The sequence below is a fragment of the Alexandromys fortis genome, unplaced genomic scaffold (genome assembly GCF_014885135.2).
Source record: "Alexandromys fortis isolate MF-2015 unplaced genomic scaffold, M_Fortis_MF-2015_v1.1 scaffold_63, whole genome shotgun sequence".
NCBI lineage: Eukaryota > Metazoa > Chordata > Mammalia > Rodentia > Cricetidae > Alexandromys > Alexandromys fortis.
In genome coordinates this window covers 8960735-8983166 of record NW_026067953.1, presented here as the reverse complement: position 1 = coordinate 8983166, position 22432 = coordinate 8960735, and the positions used below count along the sequence as shown (strand labels likewise).

The 22432-nt window shown below is 37.5% G+C and overlaps 1 protein-coding gene across 1 annotated transcript in view; it reads right to left on the bottom strand.

The window, feature by feature from the left end:
• The window catches only part of Ppp4r4 (protein phosphatase 4 regulatory subunit 4), a 97101-nt gene that overhangs the window by 29334 nt on the left and 45335 nt on the right, over positions 1–22432 (bottom strand). The window contains exons 4-14 of the mRNA XM_050151537.1: positions 20611–20758; positions 20113–20186; positions 17762–17868; positions 14562–14669; positions 13126–13247; positions 10902–11024; positions 10238–10407; positions 9808–9927; positions 4571–4648; positions 3833–3916; positions 2410–2592 (exon numbers count right to left, since the gene is read on the bottom strand). Coding sequence (XP_050007494.1) covers positions 2410–2592; positions 3833–3916; positions 4571–4648; positions 9808–9927; positions 10238–10407; positions 10902–11024; positions 13126–13247; positions 14562–14669; positions 17762–17868; positions 20113–20186; positions 20611–20758 — 1317 coding nt within the window. The remainder of the gene's footprint in view (positions 1–2409; positions 2593–3832; positions 3917–4570; positions 4649–9807; positions 9928–10237; positions 10408–10901; positions 11025–13125; positions 13248–14561; positions 14670–17761; positions 17869–20112; positions 20187–20610; positions 20759–22432) is intronic.

The window sequence follows — 22432 nt, the reverse complement described above, 5'->3', positions numbered from 1 at the left end:
TCCAAAACACTCCACAAGGGTGTTAATATTAGAGAGTGCCACCAGACAGAGCAAAAGGACCCAGCCAGCTGACAGGTAGCATCACCAGTTGGTGTGGGACAATTCTGTAGTCGGTCAATTATGTTTTAAATACACTGATTGGCCAGTAGCCAGGAAGTATAGGTGGGACAACCAGACAGGAAGTTGAAGCAGGGCAATGAGAACAGGAGTGTTCTGGGAAGAAGGAAGTTCTTCCCACAGTCCTGTCCACACACCGAAGAAGCAGGATGTGACCTGCCCCGATGAAAAAGGTACTGAGTCATGTGGCTAACATAGATAAGAATAATGGGTTAATATAAGTTATGAGTTAATAAGAAGCCTAAGCTAATGGGCCAATCAGTTTATCATTAGTGTAGACTCTCTGTGTGATCTTCTTTGGAACCTAAAGACTGTGGGAACTGGGCAGGACAGAAACCCCAACTAGCAGGACTCCATGTTATAACCAGTATTCCAAACTCTCTGTCCTTAAGATTTTTATTACACCACTGTACAGAACCTTGATTCTAAATGAATTCAACCAGTAAACTTTACTGGAAATTGGAGGGAAAAATCCAATACCTTTAAGAAAAATCTGTAACCCAAGTATACTGTTTCCGTTGTAAATTCATGTTCACCATCCTGACATACTTATCAATATTATAATATTTCTTCACCTAACACCCAGACTACTATATAGTGGTAATCTCTGACAGGTAACCACAGCTGTGTAGTGTAGAGTCAGTGCTGATTGTGCCCTTTTCCATCTACACAAGTGTCCGTTATACTGGACACTATGCTATGTGATATTGTTAACTGTTGGATACAAAAGGACAGTATTTGCTGTGGTTTAGAACTGAAAATTTAAGAACTGCACATAAGCAGAAATATAATAGGGCTTAAATGGATTTCAGACAGTGAACTAAATAAAAGCCTGTTCCTCTCTTCTTTCATTTGGTTTAATATGACAAACTTTCAAATCCATATATTCAAGACATATGAAAATATGCTCAGTTTATGCTTCATGTAATATATCTTATAATGTAAGGCAAATATTCATTTTGGGACAGAAATCAATGATAAGAACAGCTTCCATAAATTGTCATGGTATCTGTGTGCCCTTACACATATTCACATGCACACACAGTAAATATAAAAGTTGTAGAAGTTATTCTTAACAAATCATTTTTTAAGATTATTATATCTATAGCACAACCTTCAATTCCTCAGATTTCCATTGCTATGTGTGATGAACTTGTTAGGTGGTAGGTAATATACTGTGCTTCTTATTTTTTTAAGTTGGTAATATCAGTAATATTTTTCTCCTTTCTAAATCTTTGAAACTAAAACTGATTTAGAATTTTGTAGATGATTCTTGGATTCCTCATTTCCCTTTTATGAAATAAAAAGTTAAGATACTTCAGTTCAGATTGTAAAGTAGAAACATACGTAAGCTTTTGTTTGTTTGTTTTTTGCCCTGTTACAGGAGATTGAGCCTATGACCTTATGCACGATTCAAATGCCCTGTTGTTAAGCTACATCCCCAGAAGTTGCAGATCTTTCAAAAATAAAAAAATAAAAACAACTTTCAAAACTGTTTTTAGGATGCCATCGTGCCTGCACAGTGGATTACAGGCTAAACATCCTTCCTGGAAGTGTTGTAAAAGGTGGACAATGAGGTTCTCACATAGCTGTTTTCAAGTTGTTACTACCTTCACTTGAATGGGCTATCTACACTAAGGCATCCATACTTTCAGTGCAACTGTACTTAGGCCCTATAAAAGACACACTAACAGGGACTGCTGGGGAGTTTTGAGAATAAAGGCCTGGCAGATGTGAGATGCTGACATTGTGGGTACATTCAGAAGAAAGAGCAAAGCAGAGGTTCTTCTGCAGTGACATTACTGAGTCCTGTCAACCTTTCGCTCCAGAAGTACTGTTAACAAGTCTAAGGTACACCCTGAGTTCAGTCCCCATCACCACATAAACTAAGTATGGTGCCACACACTTATGGCCAGCATTTGAGAGATAGAGGCAGGAGGATAAATGTCATCTTCATTTATGTAATAAATTTGAGGACAGATTGGGCTACCATGCACTGCTTCTGAAAACAACACAAAAGAGTGAGGTGAGTCTAACCACACTCCTCTGGTAGTGGACAAAGAGTATGTGTAAATGGAGTTCTGTTCATACCTCCCTGCAGCTAATGGTGGAAGAGCAAAGAGTATATCAGAGAAGCAGAGGAGACTTGACTCCCCTCCTCAGGGACCTGTGGAGATGCTGCCCTTCCAAGCTGATAGGAAATAAGGTTCATATATCTTGAACAGGTAAAGAATTTGGTAATGACAAAATTATCCCCAAGTTCAAAACCATCAGGAGAAATTCAGAGCTCACATTTGTCATCATGATGGTGAACATTCTTTGTAAGAAACGGTAATAAATCTGGTCGCTTGATATGATGTGAGGCAGACAGGCATATTTCTGCAGCAGCTTCTCATGGGTCCTCCACTTCAGAGAGGATGCAGCTCGCTGCTCAGCAGCCGTGAGTGCAGGAATCAAATCAGGCAGAGAAGACAACTGGAAAGCAATAGAAGGGTGAGGGTGACTAAATTCAAAACTGCAGCCTACAATGTAAACATACAGAAGCCATCTCAGAAGTCACTGGGAGGTAGTTACCAGACAGAAACAAATATTTTAAAAATTCTTCAGTAAAATTTATGACACCAGGAAATGAAATCTCTAGAGCATGGCTTGTTATTCTCCCTTGGTTGTTTACCAAGGCCACTATACTAACTAGTGCAAAAACCCTTACTCTGGGCAGGTTTTTTCCTTCTAAATTCCTACCCTTTTTCCCACTTGTTATGCTTATAATAAACATTAATACTGAAAATATGAATATAAATTCCAAGGGCAATAATAAGAATTGTGTGGTAGGTGGAACCACTACATAGTAGCTGCAGAGGGCAGTTTATGCTGGCAGCTTTCACAGGCATAGACATAGCTGTGCAGCAAGTGCTATTTAATTTAGTCGCTAATTTATTGTAAATAACCAGTAAGCTTAATGTTTTTGAAAAGGGCCTTTCTTTAGAAGTTTTCAAACACTCTACCCGCTTCAGTGTGTCACCCATATAGCAGAAGCACAGGAAATAGCCTGAGGGGAAAGGAGTTGGTAACTTGGAAGATTTTGTTCTTACATTGTTTCACCATCTGTGGAAATGCAGGTGTGTGGGTGCCTATGGCTTTTGGGCCTTCAAATTCCTTAATAACAGGATAAAAACTGAGAGCTTGAGACATTTCAAAATAATTGTGTCTCACAGTAATGCTTCCAAATATGGCTCAGAGCTATGAAAGTAACCTGTGCTTCCTTTCTACAGCATAACACTCACACAAACTCGCTTATATACATTTATTTTTATATTTTAATTATGTGCATGTGTGTGGTGATGGGGGATGGTACACTTGAATGCAGTGCCAAAGGAGGCTGTAAGAGGGCATTAGATTCCTCTGGAAACAGGACTTAGTTACCTGTGACCATCAGGTGCCCAATAAGGATGCTGGCATGGAAGCCAGGCCTTTACAAGAGCAGTGGAGCTCTTAGCTGCTAAACCATCTCTCTAGACCCCTTGTGTAAATTTTAAAGCCAGCTTTGAATGCACTACCTGCCATTCCTGGGTCCTGACAAATGCACAGAAGGCTGACACTGGCCAGCACAACAGCAAGTACTATTTTGATGCTTCTCACACATTCACCGTTTCCTCGCAGTCACCCTGTACAATAAGAACACAGACTTGTATCTTTTCTGAAAAATGAGATTTACCTTATTTTCTTGAATACTGCTTTCTCCACCAATAGACATAAGTTCCAAGATTTCCGGGAGGTGATTTATAAGAGCATCTAGTACCTTAAAGAGATATTGATTACGTTTATAATGGTTATTGTTATTCCCCAGAAGGCCCAGTTATTATCTGTTTTCTAAATTAGTTAACTCCACACTTCAATTTATATACAGAAATATTTTTGACCAAGCAATATTAGGTATATTTCTATGAAAACAAAATTGTGGCATCTACTTGTCTAAACTGGAGAAGACTAATATCCTCAAAACTATCACATCAGGTGGCACCCTCAAGTATCATGTGATGAGCTAAGTCCTCTCAGGCTAATGGTCATTTTGGTGAATAAAATGTGCCAAACAGCACCAGATGGAAGAATTTCAGTATCTTCATGAGTCTATGTACAAGGTAAATACTCCTGAAACAATACTGAGCAAAAATCCAAAATGTGTTATGATTACAAGTGTGAACAGAAAAAAAGCAACACCTAGTAAGAGAAAAATGTGACAAAATGTCAACAGTGATTTAATTAAAGGTCCTCTCTTGTCTACTTGTTAGCACTTCCTAATCTTCCTTAATAAACAACACACACTTCCATTTTAAAAGCAGATGTCCTGGAAGTTCTAATTTCCAAGACCTTCCCAGTGATGTAGTGACACAAGCACTGATAGAGTCTGGCTCACCACAAAAGAAGTAAACACCAGGGTGGGAACATATATTACCTCCAGCGATTCATCTTGTAATAATGTTATCAGTTCTTTGTGTATTAAATACACGCCAGAATTCAGAAGTTTAGATACCTAAAATACAACAATAAGATCTCTCAGATTTGAGACTATATAAAGTTAAGATACATATTTTAAGCTACATTCTTATTAAACATTCCTCCTAAAAATAAGTTACAACATAAATATAAAGTTAATTTCTAGTAAATTGAGTTTTGCATAGGTCTGTTTCCTAACATGATAGTGTGTACGGCCACAGGGCGAGATGTGCATAAATTGGGAGAGAAAGTGCAAAGGATAAGATTACCAGAGCTGGAACTTCTGCACAGTTCATAATAACCCACAGGTGCCATTACTCACACTTTAAATCTTAGAACAATCAAAGGCATCTCAAAGAATACCTGAGATATATAGGCATACATTTCCACTAAAGCTTCTCAAAGACAGAAACTGGATTGGAGGCCACTGGGGTGTCATAACTCTCAACTGCGAACAGTCGTCCTCAGCCCTGTCAGACTGTCCTCGGTCTGAGAGGATCTGACAGTCACGGTCAGTCTAGATCAGTGCTCTTGGTTTTATTCCTCTAAATAAACTCAGAGTCTGCAAAGGGAGTTCATCTATTTGTACTTTACCTTTTAAAGGTGGAAAAGAATATATACTATAGTGGGCTTGAGTTAGTTTTGTTTACAGGGGTTGGGGATGGGAAGATGCCTGAATAAAGACAGTACTTTAAAATCTGACTTTGGGTTGTTTTTAAGTTGCTAGAAATATTTTCAAACCGGCATTTTCTGAAAAATAAGAATAAAGTTACAATTTAGCAGTTATCAAATTTAGTATTAACACTAGATTAGAAAACTTGTAAATACACTGGGAATTTTCATTATTTAAAGGGCAAAATAAAATAAGCCCTTTATTTTAGGGAACTGAACATTTCTTTTAGCCTACGCACATTATGAAAATATAAAAAGTAGACATCCATAAAATATATAGAACAGCCATCTCCAAAGTGACTACTATTACAGAAATACTGATGTGTGTGTTGTTTTGTCTGCTATGAAATATAACTAAAATCAAAGGTTAAACAAAGTAGATAAGAGAAACTAACATTTGCATAGATATTCTCAGACTCAACTCCCATGCAGTCTTCTGAAGACTGCATGGAAACCACCCTAAAGGAACAAATAACCTGCAGGACCCACCGGAAGCACATTCTGCCTTTTCCTCCTCTAAAAGCAAGCGTTTGTGGGTTAATTTACAGAGCTGTTACAACTGTGTAACATTGTGATTATTTTAAACAATCATATCATTTAAGAGGAATATTTCCTAGACTTTGTACTATGATTTCATCCATACATTTCAGAAAAGTGTAATTTTTACATTTTTATTTCATTGCTTTCATTTTCACATGTGTTTGGGAGTATGCATGTGTGTGTGCATATTCACATGTATGTGAGCACATAAAGTTGATATTGGATATCTTCCTTGATCACTCTCTATTTTATATACTGAAGGTCTCTCACTTAAACCTAGGACTCCAGGTTGGGCTATTTTAGCTAGTTAGCTTGCCTTGGAGATGTCCTGTCTCTGCCCCCTGAGGGCGTGGATCACATGCAGGCTGCCATGCCCACCAAGGTTTACATGGGATCTGAACTAATCCTCACACTCAGGCAAGCACTTTACCCACTGAGCCATCTCCTTAGCCCCAGAAAAGTGCTATTTCAAAGAAGAATACAACTCAACATCAGAAAGAACCTTAAATAACATTTATAATGACGCTATGAATATCCTTCATTCTCTCAGCTAATCTAGTGGTGCTTTGACATGGGATAGAGTGCAAGGAAGATGATGAAACATTCTTATTGGCAGTAAGAATTTACTATACCATTTACAAGGAAAGAAAAGATGTTATATCAATATAAAGAGGCTGTCACATAACTATTTTGAATTCACAAGTTATAGTTTACATATTGTGATGGTTACTACTGACTGTTAATGTGACAGAATCTAGACTTAACACCAGCAGACAAACTTCAGCATACATCTGTGAGGGAATTTTTAAATTGGAGTAGCTTAGGTGGGAAGACCCACAATGTCTTAGTTAGCTTTAGTTGTCAACTTTCTCAACACAGAGTCACCTGGGAAGAGGAAGCTTAGTTGAGGAATTGCCTAGATTAGACCGGGTGATTTCTGTGGAGCACTGTCTTTATTGATGGTGGATATGGGATAGCCCAGGCTGAACTGTGTAAGAAAGCTAGCTGAAAGAGTCATAGAGCAAGCCTGTAAAACAGCATTCTTCCAGAGTTCTGCTTTGAGTTTCTACTTGAGTTCTTGCCCTGACTTCCCTCAATGATGGGCTATGATATGGAAGTGTAAGTCAAATAAACCCTTCTCTCCTACAGGTTGCTTTCGGTCATGTTACTTATTAGAGAAGCAAACTAAGACACACTAACTGTGAGCAGCACCATCTGGTGGCCTGTGACCCTATTCGTATTGGAAAGGAAGAAGTGAGGCTTAATTTGCAGATGATATGATAGTATACATAAGCGACCCCAAAAATTCTACCAAAGAACTCCTACAGCTGATAAACACCTTTAGTAATGTGGCAGGATACAAGATCAACTCCAAAAAATCAGTTGCCTTCCTATATACTAAATAAACAGAGAGGGAAATCAGAGAAGCATCACCTTTCACGATAGCCACAAATAGCATAAAATATCTTGGGGTAACTCTGACCAAGTAAGGGAAAGATCTATTTGACAAGAACTTCAAGTCTTTGAATAAAGAAATTGAAGAGGACACCAGAAAATGGAAGGATCTCCCTTGCTCTTGGATTGGGAGGATCAACATAGTAAAAATGGCAATTCTACCAAAAGCAATCTATAGATTCATCAAACCCCATCAAAATCCCATCAAAATTCTTCACAGATCTGGAGAAGACAATAATCAACTTTATATGGAAAAAAAACCCAGGATAGCCAAAACAATCTTATACAATAGAGGATAGTAGGGAGGCATTACCATCCCTGACTTCAAACTCAGAATACAGAGCCACAGTATTGAAAACTGCTTGGTATTGGCATAAAAACAGAGAAGTCGACCAATGGAATCGAATAGAAGACCCTGACCTTAACCCACAGACCTATGAACACCTGATTTTTGATAAAGGAGCTAAAAGTATACAATGGAAAAAAGAGAGCATCTTCAACAAATTGTGCTGGCAAAACTGGATGTCAATCTGTAGAAGAATGAAAATAGATCCATATCTATCACCATGCACAAAACTCAAGTCCAAGTGGATTAAAGACCTCAATATCAGTCCGAACACACTGAACCTCATAGAAGAGAAAGTGGGAAGTACTCTACAACACATGGGCACAGGAGACTACTTCCTACGTATAACCACAGCAGCACAGACAGTAAGGGCCTCATTGAATAAATGGGACCTCCTGAGACTGAGAAGCTTCTGTAAAGCAAAGGACACTGTCACTAAGACAAAAAGGCAACCCACTGACTGGGAGAAAATCTTCACCAACCCTGCAATTGATAAAGGTCTGATCTCCAAAATATATAAAGAACTCAAGAAACTGTAAAAGGCTAATCAACCCAATTATAAAATGGGGCACTGAGCTGAACAGAGATCTCTCAACAGAAGAAGTTCAAATGGCCAAAAGACACTTAAGGTCATGCTCAACTTCCTTAGCGATCAGGGAAATGCAAATCAAGACAACTTTAAGATACCATCTTAAACCTGTCAGAATGGCTAAAATAAAAAACACCAATGATAGCATTCGCTGGAGAGGTTGTGGAGAAAGGGGTACACTCATCCATTGCTGGTGAGAATGCAAACTTGTGCAACCACTCTGGAAAGCAGTGTGGCAGTTTCTCAGGAAATTCGGGATCAACCTACCCCTGGACCCAGCAATACCACTCTTGGGAATATACCCAAGAGATGCCCTATCATACAACAAAAGTATATGTTCAACTATGTTCATAGCAGCATTGTTTGTAATAGCCAGAACCTGGAAACAACCTAGATGCCCTTCATTGGAAGAATGGATGAAGAAAGTATAGAATATATACATATTAGAGTACTACTCAGCAGTAAAAAACAGTGACTTTTTGAAGTTTGCATACAAATGGATGGAAATAGAAAACACTATCCTGAGTGAGGTAAGCCAGACCCAAAAAGAGGAACATGGGATGTACTCACTCATATTTGGTTTCTAGCCATAAATAAAGGACATTGAGCCTATAATTCGCGATCCTAGAGAAGCTAAATAAGAAGGTGAACCCAAAGAAAAACATAGAGGCATCCTCCTGAATATTAACCTTCATCAGGCGATGAAAGGAGACAGAGGCAGAGACCCACATTGGAACACCGGACTGAAATCTCAAGGTCCAAATCAGGAGCAGAAGGAGCGAGAGCACGAGCAAGGAACTCAGGACCGCGAGGGGTGCACCCACACAGTGAGACAATGGGGATGTTCTATCGGGAACTCACCAAGGCCAGCTGGCCTGGGTCTGAAAAAGCATGGGATAAAACCGGACTTGTTGAACATAGTGGACAATGAGGACTACTGAGAACTCAAGAACAATGGCAATGGGTTTTTGATCCTACTGCACGTACTGGTTCTGGGGGAGCCTAGGCAGTTTGGATGCTCACCTTACTAGACCTGGATGGAGATGGGTGGTTCTTGGACTTCCCATAGGTCAGGGAACCCTGATTGCTCTTTGGGCTGATGAGGGAGGGAGACTAATTTCAACATTAGTTATGCTCACCACAAAAGTTTGTTTTACTTTTGTACATAATTTATGGAATGTGCTAAAAGCTATGCTCATTATATTTCATTTATGGTAAAAATGTTAACAATTTGTTACTCAAATTTCCATTTACCCTAAGACTACTTAAACATAAAGGGCAAAGTACAAAAAGTACAAAGCATATAAAATTATAGCTATTGTGTCTGCCCTAAACTAAGGATTCAGTTTAAATATGTTGAAAAATAGGTTAATGAGTAAATGAATATAATGTATTTATGTAAATGGATTTTACACTAAAAAGAGAAGAGAATTATGGGAATTCAAAAATAAGACTTAAAACTATAGCATGAAAGAGCTATGGGATCTCTATCTTATAACAAGTCTGTAAATACAGCATACAGAATATTAAAACAGCATCTAATATATACAGACAGAATCAACATGTGTACCATGGAATTCATTCTCAGACTTACTTCATAAAAGCAAATAGCAATAGTGTATCTGACTGGTACTTCAGGGTCATGACAAAGGCAGAAGAATGTAGAATAGAGTTCCATGTGGAAGTTTTTAGGATCAACAAAAACAATCATGGCCTAGTGGAGGTGGAAGGAAATGAATGGGAAGGAGAGAAAAACATGCATCAATACCTAATATAATCATTTCGCTAAAACTAAAATCATATCCTATTAAGTATATTTAATAAAATTTTGTTTATAAACCCAAATGCATGCACATAATATACAAAAATATAAATTCTGCAAATATTTGCTTCATATTTCCTATATATTTAGATACAATGCTAAACAGCAGGTGTCAAGCATGTAAATATTTTAATGGATTCTGCTCTTATATTCTAATGTCATAATCGTCACAGCCCGTAAATACAAACAAGCATTTTGTTACCGGAAAGTTGTAAGCACAGTTCTTCCGTACTGAAGTGTATTTCTTCTCCTGCTCGATAATTTGGGATGGAATCTGGTTTTCACTGTGACCATTTTCTTGTTGCAAACCCAATGTACAAAGTTTCTTATAAAATTCCAAAAATCTCAAGTGCTGATCTGGAGTGAAAATTCCTAAAACATTAAATGTGAAACCTGTGTCCAACATTTCAATTGCAAACAAAAATTTAAAAAAAAAGAAACTCAAAGTGAATAAAAACATGTTTAGAACAAAATATTTAAGCCAAATGTTTACAGATGGTTCATAATTATAGCAATGAGCAAGGAACTACTCTGAAGAAAGCTAGTTCTAGGACAGGCTCCAAAGCTCCAGAGAAACACAGTCTCGAAAAAACAACAAAAAAAAGGTTTTTAAAATTATTTTCACTTCACACCAACAGTTAACATACCTGACCTTCTATTAGCACACTCCAACTTAAACATGCAACATGACCAGAAATTCCAAGAGCTATGCTTATTTGACTCTTTCAAATAAGGTTCCATTCGTGAAAATGCCATTTCTAAGTGTGTTCTAAAGACTTCACATACTTAGGAACAAGTGCTATGAGTAAAGAGCTAAACGAAAGGAGTAGGAGCTAAAGAGAAAAACAACTAGTTTTGCAACATACCATAGAGTCCATGGCAGAGCTTTCCTAAATGAAAAGATAAAGAAGTAAGAATGGATTCATCTGCTTTAAAAGATTTTTCACAGAATGATTTCACTAAAGGAAGTATGGTTTGACTTCTGTCATCTGAAAGACAAAACAGAATAACATATAGTTATAGTATATAGTTTAGAGCTAGTTGCTCACATTACCACGTGGAAACTAATACACATATCCCCTCCAGAAGAAAAATGTCCACGTTAGACTAACAGGGATAGAAATGTCTGATAACTGTGACAGGAAGAGGACTAGAGACAAGGAGTAAGATCACCATAAACATTAAGTTTGGGCTTCAAAGGAGCCACGCAAGAATAAAGATAGAAAAATCACAAACATAATAATAAGGTGCCTGAGGTCTTGAATCTGAATAACCGGAAGAGTTCTAACATTTTCAATTTAAGTAGACAGACAGCAGGCCCAGGAAACTTCTAATTCTCTCTTTCATTCATTCCATGCCATGTTTTTTTTTTATCAAAGTCAGTTTGAAATGTAACATGTCTGCCTGCTTAATTTTATGTTTTTAGTTTTTAGATGGCTCTTTAGAGGTTGACCAATTCTTTAAATATATCTATCTAGGTCATATGCTTCTGATAGATTGGAAATATTTAAGTCTTCCTTCCAGGTACTCTTGAAAACCCTCAAAATTTGATTAAGCTATTAGACATGCACCAGTACTTAGAGGTAAGAAGCTCTAATGGGCAGAAATGTTACTGTTATTATGATTGATATTATATCATAATTCAGGGCCTTCAGTTGTTACCAGATGAAATCCATACAGTATTGCCAGCTTAACAATACAAGCAAAATATTAAGGGGGAGAAGTTTCATTAGGTGAAGAATAATAAATGGTCTTATAACTTGAAGAACAAATCAACAAAGAAACTAAACACACAAAATAATGAGACAATGTGGTCACCATTTTAAAGGCAAAGGCAGGGATCTGAAAGCAGGTTTCATAGATGATCTAGTTTGTGTAGGCTATTTATTCCAACCACTCATCTCTGTCCCCATAGCACCAAAATGGCCACACATAATATATACACAAGTGAACATAGCTAACTTCCAACAAACTTTAGCTAAACACATAGGGTTTAAACACAGAAGTAACCTTCCAAGCTCTCATATAAGTAACTTGAAAAGATAAAAGAGAGGAAAATGTATTTGAACTAGACACTACAAGAAGCCTAAAAGTTGTATAGGACAAAAATAGAGGAGAGGGGGGAAAAGAAACTTAGAGGCAACATCAGAGAGAGGAAAGTGGACATAGCGAGAGATGTGCTGGAGTTGGAGCACCAGGAGGAAGAACAGGAGGAAATAAAGTGAAGTCTGCAAAATCAAAGCCCAGGGCAGTGAAGAAGGAAAAAAAAATCAATGCCAACATTTCCTTTGAGTCTGCATTCTGGGGTTGCCACCAGTATTAAAGGCAAAAAAAAAATGCATCCAATTATGTGCAGTTTTGCTCCTGTGATTTATCATATTACCTCAACGATCATTCTGAAATATTTACACAAAATTATTGTCTATACCGCAATAATCTCCAGGGGCCCTCCCAGTTCAGACAAAATGTTGATAGTCCCAGTCAACCCAGTCCTACAATTACACAACTGATTTTCACACCTCAGTCTTGACATTTAGCCCTCCAAGTGTTACCGTGTCATGATGAACTACTTGTCCAGAGCTAGGCACCAGTCTAGGTCTAGGTATACACTTGGTAGAGCAGCTAGCTGTTCTGTGGCTTGGTTTGCATAAGAACAAGAAACACCTTCTTACACATCCCCACAGAATTATCTACTCCAAATTTCTCCTCCCATGACCAGATTTCTGGCATTAAAATATTATTAAGAAATAATTCATTTAGGCATATTATGATCATGTTATAGTCATTTAGACATATTACAGGATTTGACATCAGTTAGTTAAGGAAGTTAAGGGCTACTTCTCAGGACAAATTCTTCAACTTCTACATTGTCAGTTACGTTTAGAAGACAGCAATGAGAAGTATGAGACCTACAGCAGCACTAGATACCGTGAGGGTAAGAGTAGAAGCATGGATGACATCAAAAAGGAAAAAAATCCTAGAACTCTAAGCTAAACAAAACAATCTGAATTCGTCTCTGTTCCTTATTAGTAATATAAAACATGGAAAATAGTCTTTCAGAAATAAAGATACCTGCACATGCAGATTTACCTGTATCAAACATGTCAAGCATGTTAACCAAGGTTTCAAAAGCAGCAAGTCGCACACTGCCACTCTCGTCCCTAGAGAGTTCTATTAATTCGGGGAGCACCACACTCTTTGTCAATTCTGTCCTGCACAATAAGCAGTAGAAGAAAGTAAGTCAGACCAACAAACCTGCAGCAAGAGTCCAATGAAACAAGTGATTAGCACAGTTAGTCCCGGTGCCCAAGTGTGCCATCTGGTTGGGAAAGCAGCCAAGGGTGTAATACAGGGTAGATGCAGGAGGAGTTATGGAGGACTGTCAAGGAATATAATTAAAATAAAATATATCATGTGAAACTCTCTGAAACTGTTAGCAAGCCTCCAGCCAAATGCCTTCTTTTCTTTCATAAGTTGTCTTGTCACAGTGTCATTTCATAGCAATAGAACCATAACTAAGAAACTTGGCCTTCCCATTTTTTAAACAGTAGAAAAATGTTAGGTGGTTTAAAAAAAGCAAATAAGTACATATTTCTCATCTTTATTAAGTGAAGCAGTACATTGTCCAATCAAATTCTGATTCTGGCTCATAAGCATAGGTAAAACCTAAACCTATGTTAATTATAAACCTGAGTTAATTATAGTCCACAGTAATTCAACATGAATAATGTAATTTCAAAATACCTATCAGAAAAATAGTTTTGAGATCAAAACAAAAGAACTGATTAGCAGACATAACACAAAGTACATGACTATGCTGAGTCTGTTAGCAACATCCTAAAGCTTTACAAAACCATCACTGCTATAGACTCACTGTCCTTATCAGTGAAAAACAATAGCAGATGAAATCATCAATGCAGTATCTACTAAAAATAAGACACCAGAGTTTCACCAATGACTTTAGAATCCTTAAAGCAAAAATCACTTCCCAAGATAGTTTTTAGATGTTTCCTTTAATACTACACGTGTACCCTGACCTGGGAGCTGTTTTTAAGCAGAGGGTGAACTGCCTGTCCTATGCTTCTACTTCCTCAACAGTATGTGGTTCTTCTTGTGCCCAAAGGAAAAGAAGAACCACAAATCCAGAAGCACACAAAGCTTGGAATTGCACAGGGACATACTTCAATGACAGCAAACCCACCTAAAACACTTAAAATATGGTCATCTCAAAGAAATGCTCAACATATTCCAGATATTGTTCCTGCTAGGATATGGTCCCTTGTTGGACTTGGTTACTGAATAACCATGGTGAGAAAGAAAGAAACCGACATTAATTGAATATATACTGCTATGTTAAACACATCCCCTGTTATCTCTTTTACAGTAGACTCATTAGGAGAGGCCTGCAATTGAAGAAAGCACATAAAAATGAATAATGCACTTTCATGGAATGCATGAGCAGGATATGCTTGCCACACAATCTGGATCTAAGACTGTGTGGAATAAGGACTTGGAAGTACACTTACCCAATGCCCTGAGCTATATTTTCTAACTGCCGACACATACAAGATCGAACTTCATATTCCACATCTTGACAGAGTGATTTTACCAGGGGAAGTATTTCTCTTTTAATGCTGAGAAAGACAGATTTAAAAAACATGTAAATGAATGAACATTTTAGACTAATTTTCAATGATTTTCAAAATTTCAAATTACCTATAATGAGAGAGTTTTTAGATTTGTAAGTTTAATATGGAGTGTCTGTAGAAATCAGGAAGCTAGAACAGGCAAATAAGATGGGGGAGGAAGTGGCCTTGAGGGAAGGCTAGTAGAGTTCATATGACATGAAAATAGAAAAAGAGGAATATTGGGAATTAAAGGTTTAAGCAGGGATTGAGGCGGGAGAATGGAGGGATAAATAAGGTGGAAGGTGGGTGTGGTGGTATGAATAAGAATGACCCCCCATAGGCCCATATATTTGAATGCTTAGTCATCAGGAAGTGGCACTACTTGAAAAGAATTAGGAGGTGCGACCTTGTTAGAGGAAGTATGTCACTGGGGGATGTGCTTTGTAGTTTCAAAATCTCAAACCAGGCCCAGTGTGTCTCTTTCATCCTGCTGCCTACAGATCTGGGTGTAGAAGGCTCAGCTACTTCTCCAGCACCATGTCTTCCTGCTTGCTGCCATGCTTCCTGCCATAATGATAATAGACTAAACCTTTGAAATTGTCCAATTAAATGCTTTCTTGCATAAGAGTTGCCATGGTCCTGGCATCTCTTCACAGCAACAGAACACTGACCTAAGACAGTTGGTTAACCAAAACTAAGGGTATATGGAAAAGCTTTAACGAAAATCACTGCTTTGTCAGATAATTTTATTTTATTTTATTTTTGTTTTTGTTTTTCAAGACAGGGTGTCTCTGTAGCTTTGGAGCCTGTCCTGGAACTAGCCCTTGTAGACCAGGCTGGCCTCGAACTCACAGAGATCCGCCTGCCTCTGCCTCCTGAGTGCTGGGATTAAAGGCATGCGCCACCATTGCCCAGCTTGTCACGTAATTTTTAAGGTACAATGTTTTATAAAGGAGTTTGAAAGGCAGTGTTCTGTATGGGTATACAATACTTCTTTCTACAGAAGACATGGGTTATTAAATGATGATCTTGGTGCTAGAAGTGGGATAGCTCCATATTAGTGACATTGTTCTTGGCTTCCCATGTAATAATATATTAAGACCCTAATACTCAAGATACAACATATTTTAGTTGTAGGACATAGAGAAATCAAGCCACAACTGACATAAAAACTTCTACTCTGCTGGCTAGATTTCATGGTGTCAGAAGGTACAATGCAGGTGACCAATGGAGAATAGAATACCTAGTGGTTGATCTTGATACTGACCCATGAGACAAGATGTGACTACTGATACAGAAGTGGCAAGACTGTTGTAGTCGTAATGAACTACTTTCTGATTGGGTTTTAATTCTGTTCCATGGGAAGGGATCCATGCCTATACTGTAAATCTGGTCAAAAGTCACAGCTAAGGAGGGTATAGGCCTTAGGTGGAAGCATACTACAGCTGTTCTTCTAAATGAATAGTTTCAAACTGCCTCATAAGTATTTATATTTATACCCATATATTAGTGCTGCTCTCAATTAAAAATGATGTTTCTTTTGGCGGTAGGAGAAGTAAGCGCAGAGATACACATCTAGTCAAAGGGCTGAGAGTAAGTAGTGATCATTGAGTGTTCAACCCTAAACTTGACAGCCCTACAAGAACCAGGGAATGCTGAGAAAGAATATAAGAAACAGAGATGAAAAGACATGCTCTGAAAGTCTGTCTTCTTGATATGGCATGACTGTTGTAGTCGTGAATTTACAGCAGCTGTGGTTACCGGCATATGAACAAGCCAGACGATATTCTAGCATGGATGGGAAAGGGACACATGAGGTTCTACCTATTGCTGAGGAGCTACTGGCAACTAATGGCTATAGAAGGATTGCTTTTCTCCAGGGTGGGGAGATAGGTTGCCCTACATCCATGTGCATTCAGGTAGCACTGATTGATAAGATTATTTTTTAAAAAGAAGACATGAAAGTGGGAAGGGAAGTATCTAGAGGAGCTTAATGGGAGTAAGGGGCATTTGGATTAGATATGTTTTATATATCTATATGAATGTATGTATGTATGTATACAAATGTATATATGTATATATATGACATTGTTAAAGAATATTAAAACATTCTTTAAAATCATAACTGCCTTATTAACCATATACTTTAACATTGTGTTTAGCAGTTTATAATGCATTATTTTGTTTTGTTTTTTTTGTTTTTCGAGACAGGTTTTCTTTGTAGCTTTGGAGCCTAACCTGGAACTAGCTCTTGTATACCAGGCTGGCCTTGAACTCATAGAGATGCCTCCCGAGTGCTGAAATTAAAGGCGTGTGCCACCACTGCCTGGTTATAATGCATTTTTACATAAATTCTTAACTTTGAACACTATCATCAGTTACTTGTATCTGTCTTAGCAGTTAAATGTCAATAGCTAATTCAAAAGTCTTTAGCAATGTAATGTCTGATTCTGGCAATTGTCAGTCAAAATATACTTCTGTTTTGATTGATGTTCATGAGAATGTTATACTTCACAACACATCAAGTGTGAACATGTGTCATTTGTTATCGAGGTAGAGAGCAGCATGTACACTGTAGGCAGGCTCTGATATGAAATTATTCAAAATAAGGGATTCATAATAGTGATGTAAGAAACCCTATCTTGGCCGGGTGGTGGTGGCGCACGCCTTTAATCCCAGCACTCGCAGAGGCAGAGGCAGATGGATCTCTGTGAGTTCAAGACCAGCCTGGTTTACAAGAACTAGTTCCAGGACAGCTCCAAAGCCACAGAGAAACCCTGTCTCGAAAAAAAAAAAAAAAAAAAAGAAACCCTATCTTTATGTCAGGTTTACCTGACATGATTTTGGAAGTTCCAAGATAATGCTATTTTAGCTTCACAAGAAAACATGGTATAGGACAGAGAAGACTTGATCAGAAAATCCATGAAACTGAGAAGAAATGCTTCCAACAAGTAGATTTCTGTCTGAGAAGCGTAGCTAGAGTGGTTAAGTCTGTGAATAATGTGGAATAATACAAAAGTAACCATTGTTGACACAGTCATTACATATTTAAATAAACTCATTTGATAAAAAAGACAAAATTACATATACTTACTTACCTATGGGCATCAAATTTGTTGGTTAGTTTTCCTAAAATTTTACAGCTAACTAAACGTGACTGGACAGTTTGGGAAAGTTGTGCCTTGGAAACAAGTGGATTCAGAATCTGAAAGGAAACAAGTTAGAGTAGGAAGTCGTCAACTTCTTCAAAGAACATTTTCATGTTTGAACACTTTTAACGAACAATCATTATAACTGAGATACACAGCCATTCTTGACCTAGAGCAGTTTCTTTGTCTTCTTGACTAAGGTAAGATGTCAAACTATGGAATTAAAACCAATTAGAAAACACTGAAGTAAAGTTCATGGCAAATGCTGCAGTGATCTGAGTGCATACAAAGACAATTTAAAAAAACACATTTTTAACAGAGAAAAGCAAATTAATTACCAGATACTCTGAATTTTATTTCAGAAGAAGTTTTATATTTATCCTAAAGAATACAGAAAAATCTATTTTGAAATTCTGTTACATAATGACCAAAGTCTTGTGCTATATTATGCACATACTATGCACTCAAACATTCAATAGCATGACACACTGTAAAGAATTATGAATAGTGGTCTACTATCCTAGCACCAACTCTTCAATTTTTAACCTTGCTATTTCTCATCACAAGGAATCTATCAAAGAGCACATGCTAAAAATGCTGAGCACTCTTGAGTAGCAAAGGCCTCATTTACATTTACACTGTTCTTCAAAAACACAAAGAAAGCATCTCTGCACTGTGCTCAGCAGTTCAATATGTGTATGTCTAAATACTTGCCATCAGGTACAGATTCTTTTAACTGGCTAAAACATGTCATCTTAAAGAGTATTCTGATGTTGTGATAGAATAACAAACTATAATGACAAAAGACACAATAAAGCCGGGTGGTGGTGGCTCACGCCTTTAATCCCAGCACTCAGGAGGCAGAGGCAGGCGGATCTCTGTGAGTTCGAGACCAGCCTGGTCTACAAGAGCTAGTTCCAGGACAGGCTCCAAAACCATAGAGAAACGCTGTCTCAAAAAACCAAAAAAAAAAAAAAGACAATAAAATCAGTTGGTGGAAGATATTTTAATGAATAACATTTTACCATGGTATGTTTGCAAAGAAATATATACAGGGATTATAGTCAAGATTGCTTGAGGACATGTGCTGTCTATTTTTTCTAGTCTGTCACCTTAATTTATAATAAAACCTTTCAAGATGGACAGAATGAACCATACTGGAAATTTAAAGGCAATAATTCTTATACAAATATGTACAAACATAACAAAAGATGGCAGAGAGATGGTATATGTAAATAGTGCTAAAGGATATGATCAGATAATTTCTAAAGAATAAGTACAACTAAAACAATAAAAAAGATACAGAAGCTCTCTAGCTGGGCAGTGGTGGCGTACCCTTATAATTCCAGCACTGAGGAGGCAGAGGCAGGAGGATCTCTGTGAATAGAGGTTGGCCTGGTCTACAAAGTGAGTTCCAGTCCAGCCAAAACTGTTACAGAGAAACCCGTCTCATAAAAGAAAAAAATACAACTAATTTGATATAATATATGAAAAAGCAGCAGACAGTATAATTTAAATTTTCCAATTAAAATGCAGGTGTGCCTTTAGCCTATCAAATTAAATTGGAACACCATTTTTGTTAATTGATTTCGAGGCACGGTCTCAAGTAACCCAGGCTGACCTTGAATTCACAATGCAGCCAAGAAGGACCTTGAACTCCTCATCTTCCTATCTTCACCTTGTGAGCACCAGGATTATAGGCATATGACCCTGTGTCTGGTTCACATGCATGTGGTCATAGGCATATGAACTGGGGATCAAATCTGGGCTTTAGTGCACACTAGGTAAGCACTCTACCAACTAAGCCACATCCCCAGTGGAATACTATTTCAATAAAAACTCAGGTGACTACATTTCACATATTTAGTAGAGTTTAAGAATCTTAATATCCTCTCACCAGGTGACACTTGTGTGGATGCTACAGTTAAAGAGCTACCTAAAGCTCTACCGAGATGCCTTATTTCAATAGCAAAACTTAAGGCTCAAAATAGCTTCCAGCATGTAACAAAATAATTTGCAATTATGCACAGAAAATAAGGCTCTGTGAAAAGTGACCACACCCAGATTCAATACGATTACTGACATGACAAGCAGTGACCACAGAGGGGAAAATCTGAAGGATAGCTATCAAAAACTTACAAGCAACTAACTACAGAAGTATACATTATTTTTCTTTCTTACATTTTCCAAATTACTTAAATTTTCTGCAATGAGTATTGTTGCTTTCACAATGGAAAATAATCTTATTACTAAAAAATCATAAAGTTGACTAGTTACAAAAAGAAAAAACACAGTATTACCTCATGCCTCAGGGTTTCTTTTGGTAATAATTCTATTGCAGAGAGAAGTGTTTCCAGCCATGCATTGCTGACACCTAATGGGCACAGACATGACATGCCAGGTTAAAACATCTCAGGTGCAAATGCACTTTCAACTCATCCATTAACAGCTGCAATAACGTTGTATTACAAAAGACGAGTAATAACTGTTATTACTAAGACATTTTCCACAACTTTTGTCTTGACTAACTTTAGAAAATTTAAAAAACTGAAAAATAATTTGATGGAGATAATTCTAACTCAAGGTATTCTGTTCTCACTGTATGATAACTCCATGAACATAAATGTAAAGGAAAACATCTAAGGAAAGAAGACCCCCGAGAACGCTCTAGTGTGTTCTCTCTCTCCCAGGGCATTTCTTAGAGGGGCCCCAGCTATTTTCATCAGTCCCATAGATGGCAAATGAACCACAGCCATTTGCCATAAACAAGAGTGTAATTAAGTACACGTGGACCTGACCTGTGTCCCTGTGCTCCAGGTTCAGGAGAATGATTTGCAGGAAGGAGTGTGCATAGGTGTGGACTGACATTGATTCTTCCTGTAGAATGGTCAGAAATGACACTGCAGCCGTTAGCTGCATTTCCACGCTTGCAACATGCAGAACTTCCTGTATGATCAGAAAGAATTAGCTATTTACAGAGATGAGAGGTCAGAAGGGTAATGTTTAAAAGAGCCAAGGTTGCAGAAAGCCAACAGTCATACTCCACAAATCACTAAATATAACTTTTAGGGATATGCACCATTATTACTTAAGAGGACCGTATTAATCTGTCCCTAATATTTAATTCATTTGATGATAAATTTCTTAAGAAATCTTAAATGTTTTAAGAATTTATATAATATAATGCTATTTTGCTTTACTGGATGAAAATGATAAAGCACCTGTAAACCTTTCAAGAACAGAGAAGGTGGCTTTGATGGATTTGAACTTTTACACTGCTAATGGCAATATGCAAATGTCATCCTACTGAACACAATAGTGTTAAAGCTCAATTTCATGTATTCTCATTTCCTGTATTTCTGTTTCAAAAATAAGGGCTGGAGAGATAACTCAGTGGCTAAGAGCTTGTACAGCTTTGGCAGAAGACCTGAATTCAATTGCCAGCACCCAGGTCAGGCAGCTCTCAACTGCCTGTGACTCCAGCTCCAAGGATACAATGGATCCTTCTTGCCTCTGCAGGTAACTCCATTCATATGCACATACTTCAAAACAGATACATCATGACTACACATAATTAAAAATAGAACAAATCTAAAATAAATAAAATAAACTTATACATTCTCATATAAAAGGAAATACTTAAGAATGTACAAATGGTCCATGTGGTGGCACACACCTTTAATCCCAGCACTTGGGAGGTAGAGGATCTCTGTGAGTTCCAGGCCAGCCTGGTTTACAGAGAAAGTTCAGGCCTGCCAGAGTTACACAGTGAGAACCTGTCTCAAAAAAAAGTATAAATGTGGCTTCTTTCCCGTTGATACAACTGATCAGAGAATAAATTACCATGAAGTAAACAAATTTAAGGGAGTTTCTTAAACATAAGAATGTTTCTAAACAATAAATTATATTCATAAACATTTAAAAATGTGAGCATGCATATTCAAATTTAAAGCATATACTAAAACATACACTTTTAGTACATCAAAGGCTAAAAAATAACCTAAGGAGCCTTACCAAATACCGAGATAACTATACTTCTCTAGAAGCCTGTAAGTTTTAAGGATGTATGTATAATATAAAGGCAGAATTTGCTCAATCATGGAAATTGTGAGAATTTCACTTATACAGCAACTTTGTGACTGGCAGAGAAAAATTTTCAGACTATCATGATACTTGTCATAAAGTTAAATTTTTGTGATCTTGGGAAAACTAACCTTTCTGGTATAATTTCCTTATATAATAAAAGTCAATTACAACATGACCATCATACAAATTTAAATTATTTAAGCAGCTTTTATTTGTACAATTTACCAAGTCACTGTGCAAATGACCATTTAAATAATGACCACTGTCCACCCAGTATCTTTCTCTACACTACCCTTGAGTACATAGAAGGAACAGCACCTTGCCCACATCTTCACTGGTCTTGTCCTAAAACCTAAGCTTCCTGTCACCTTCCTCACCTGTTCTACAACTCTGTTTTCACAAGCAGGAAGAGCTTAGGTAGAATTTCTGAGTAGAGAGAAAGGAGGAGATGAATCTAGGCGTAGGAGAGTCACAAGCTGCAGAGGAAGCAGGACATGCAGAAGTAGAGGTAAAAGCCACCTTGTGGCAGCAGGT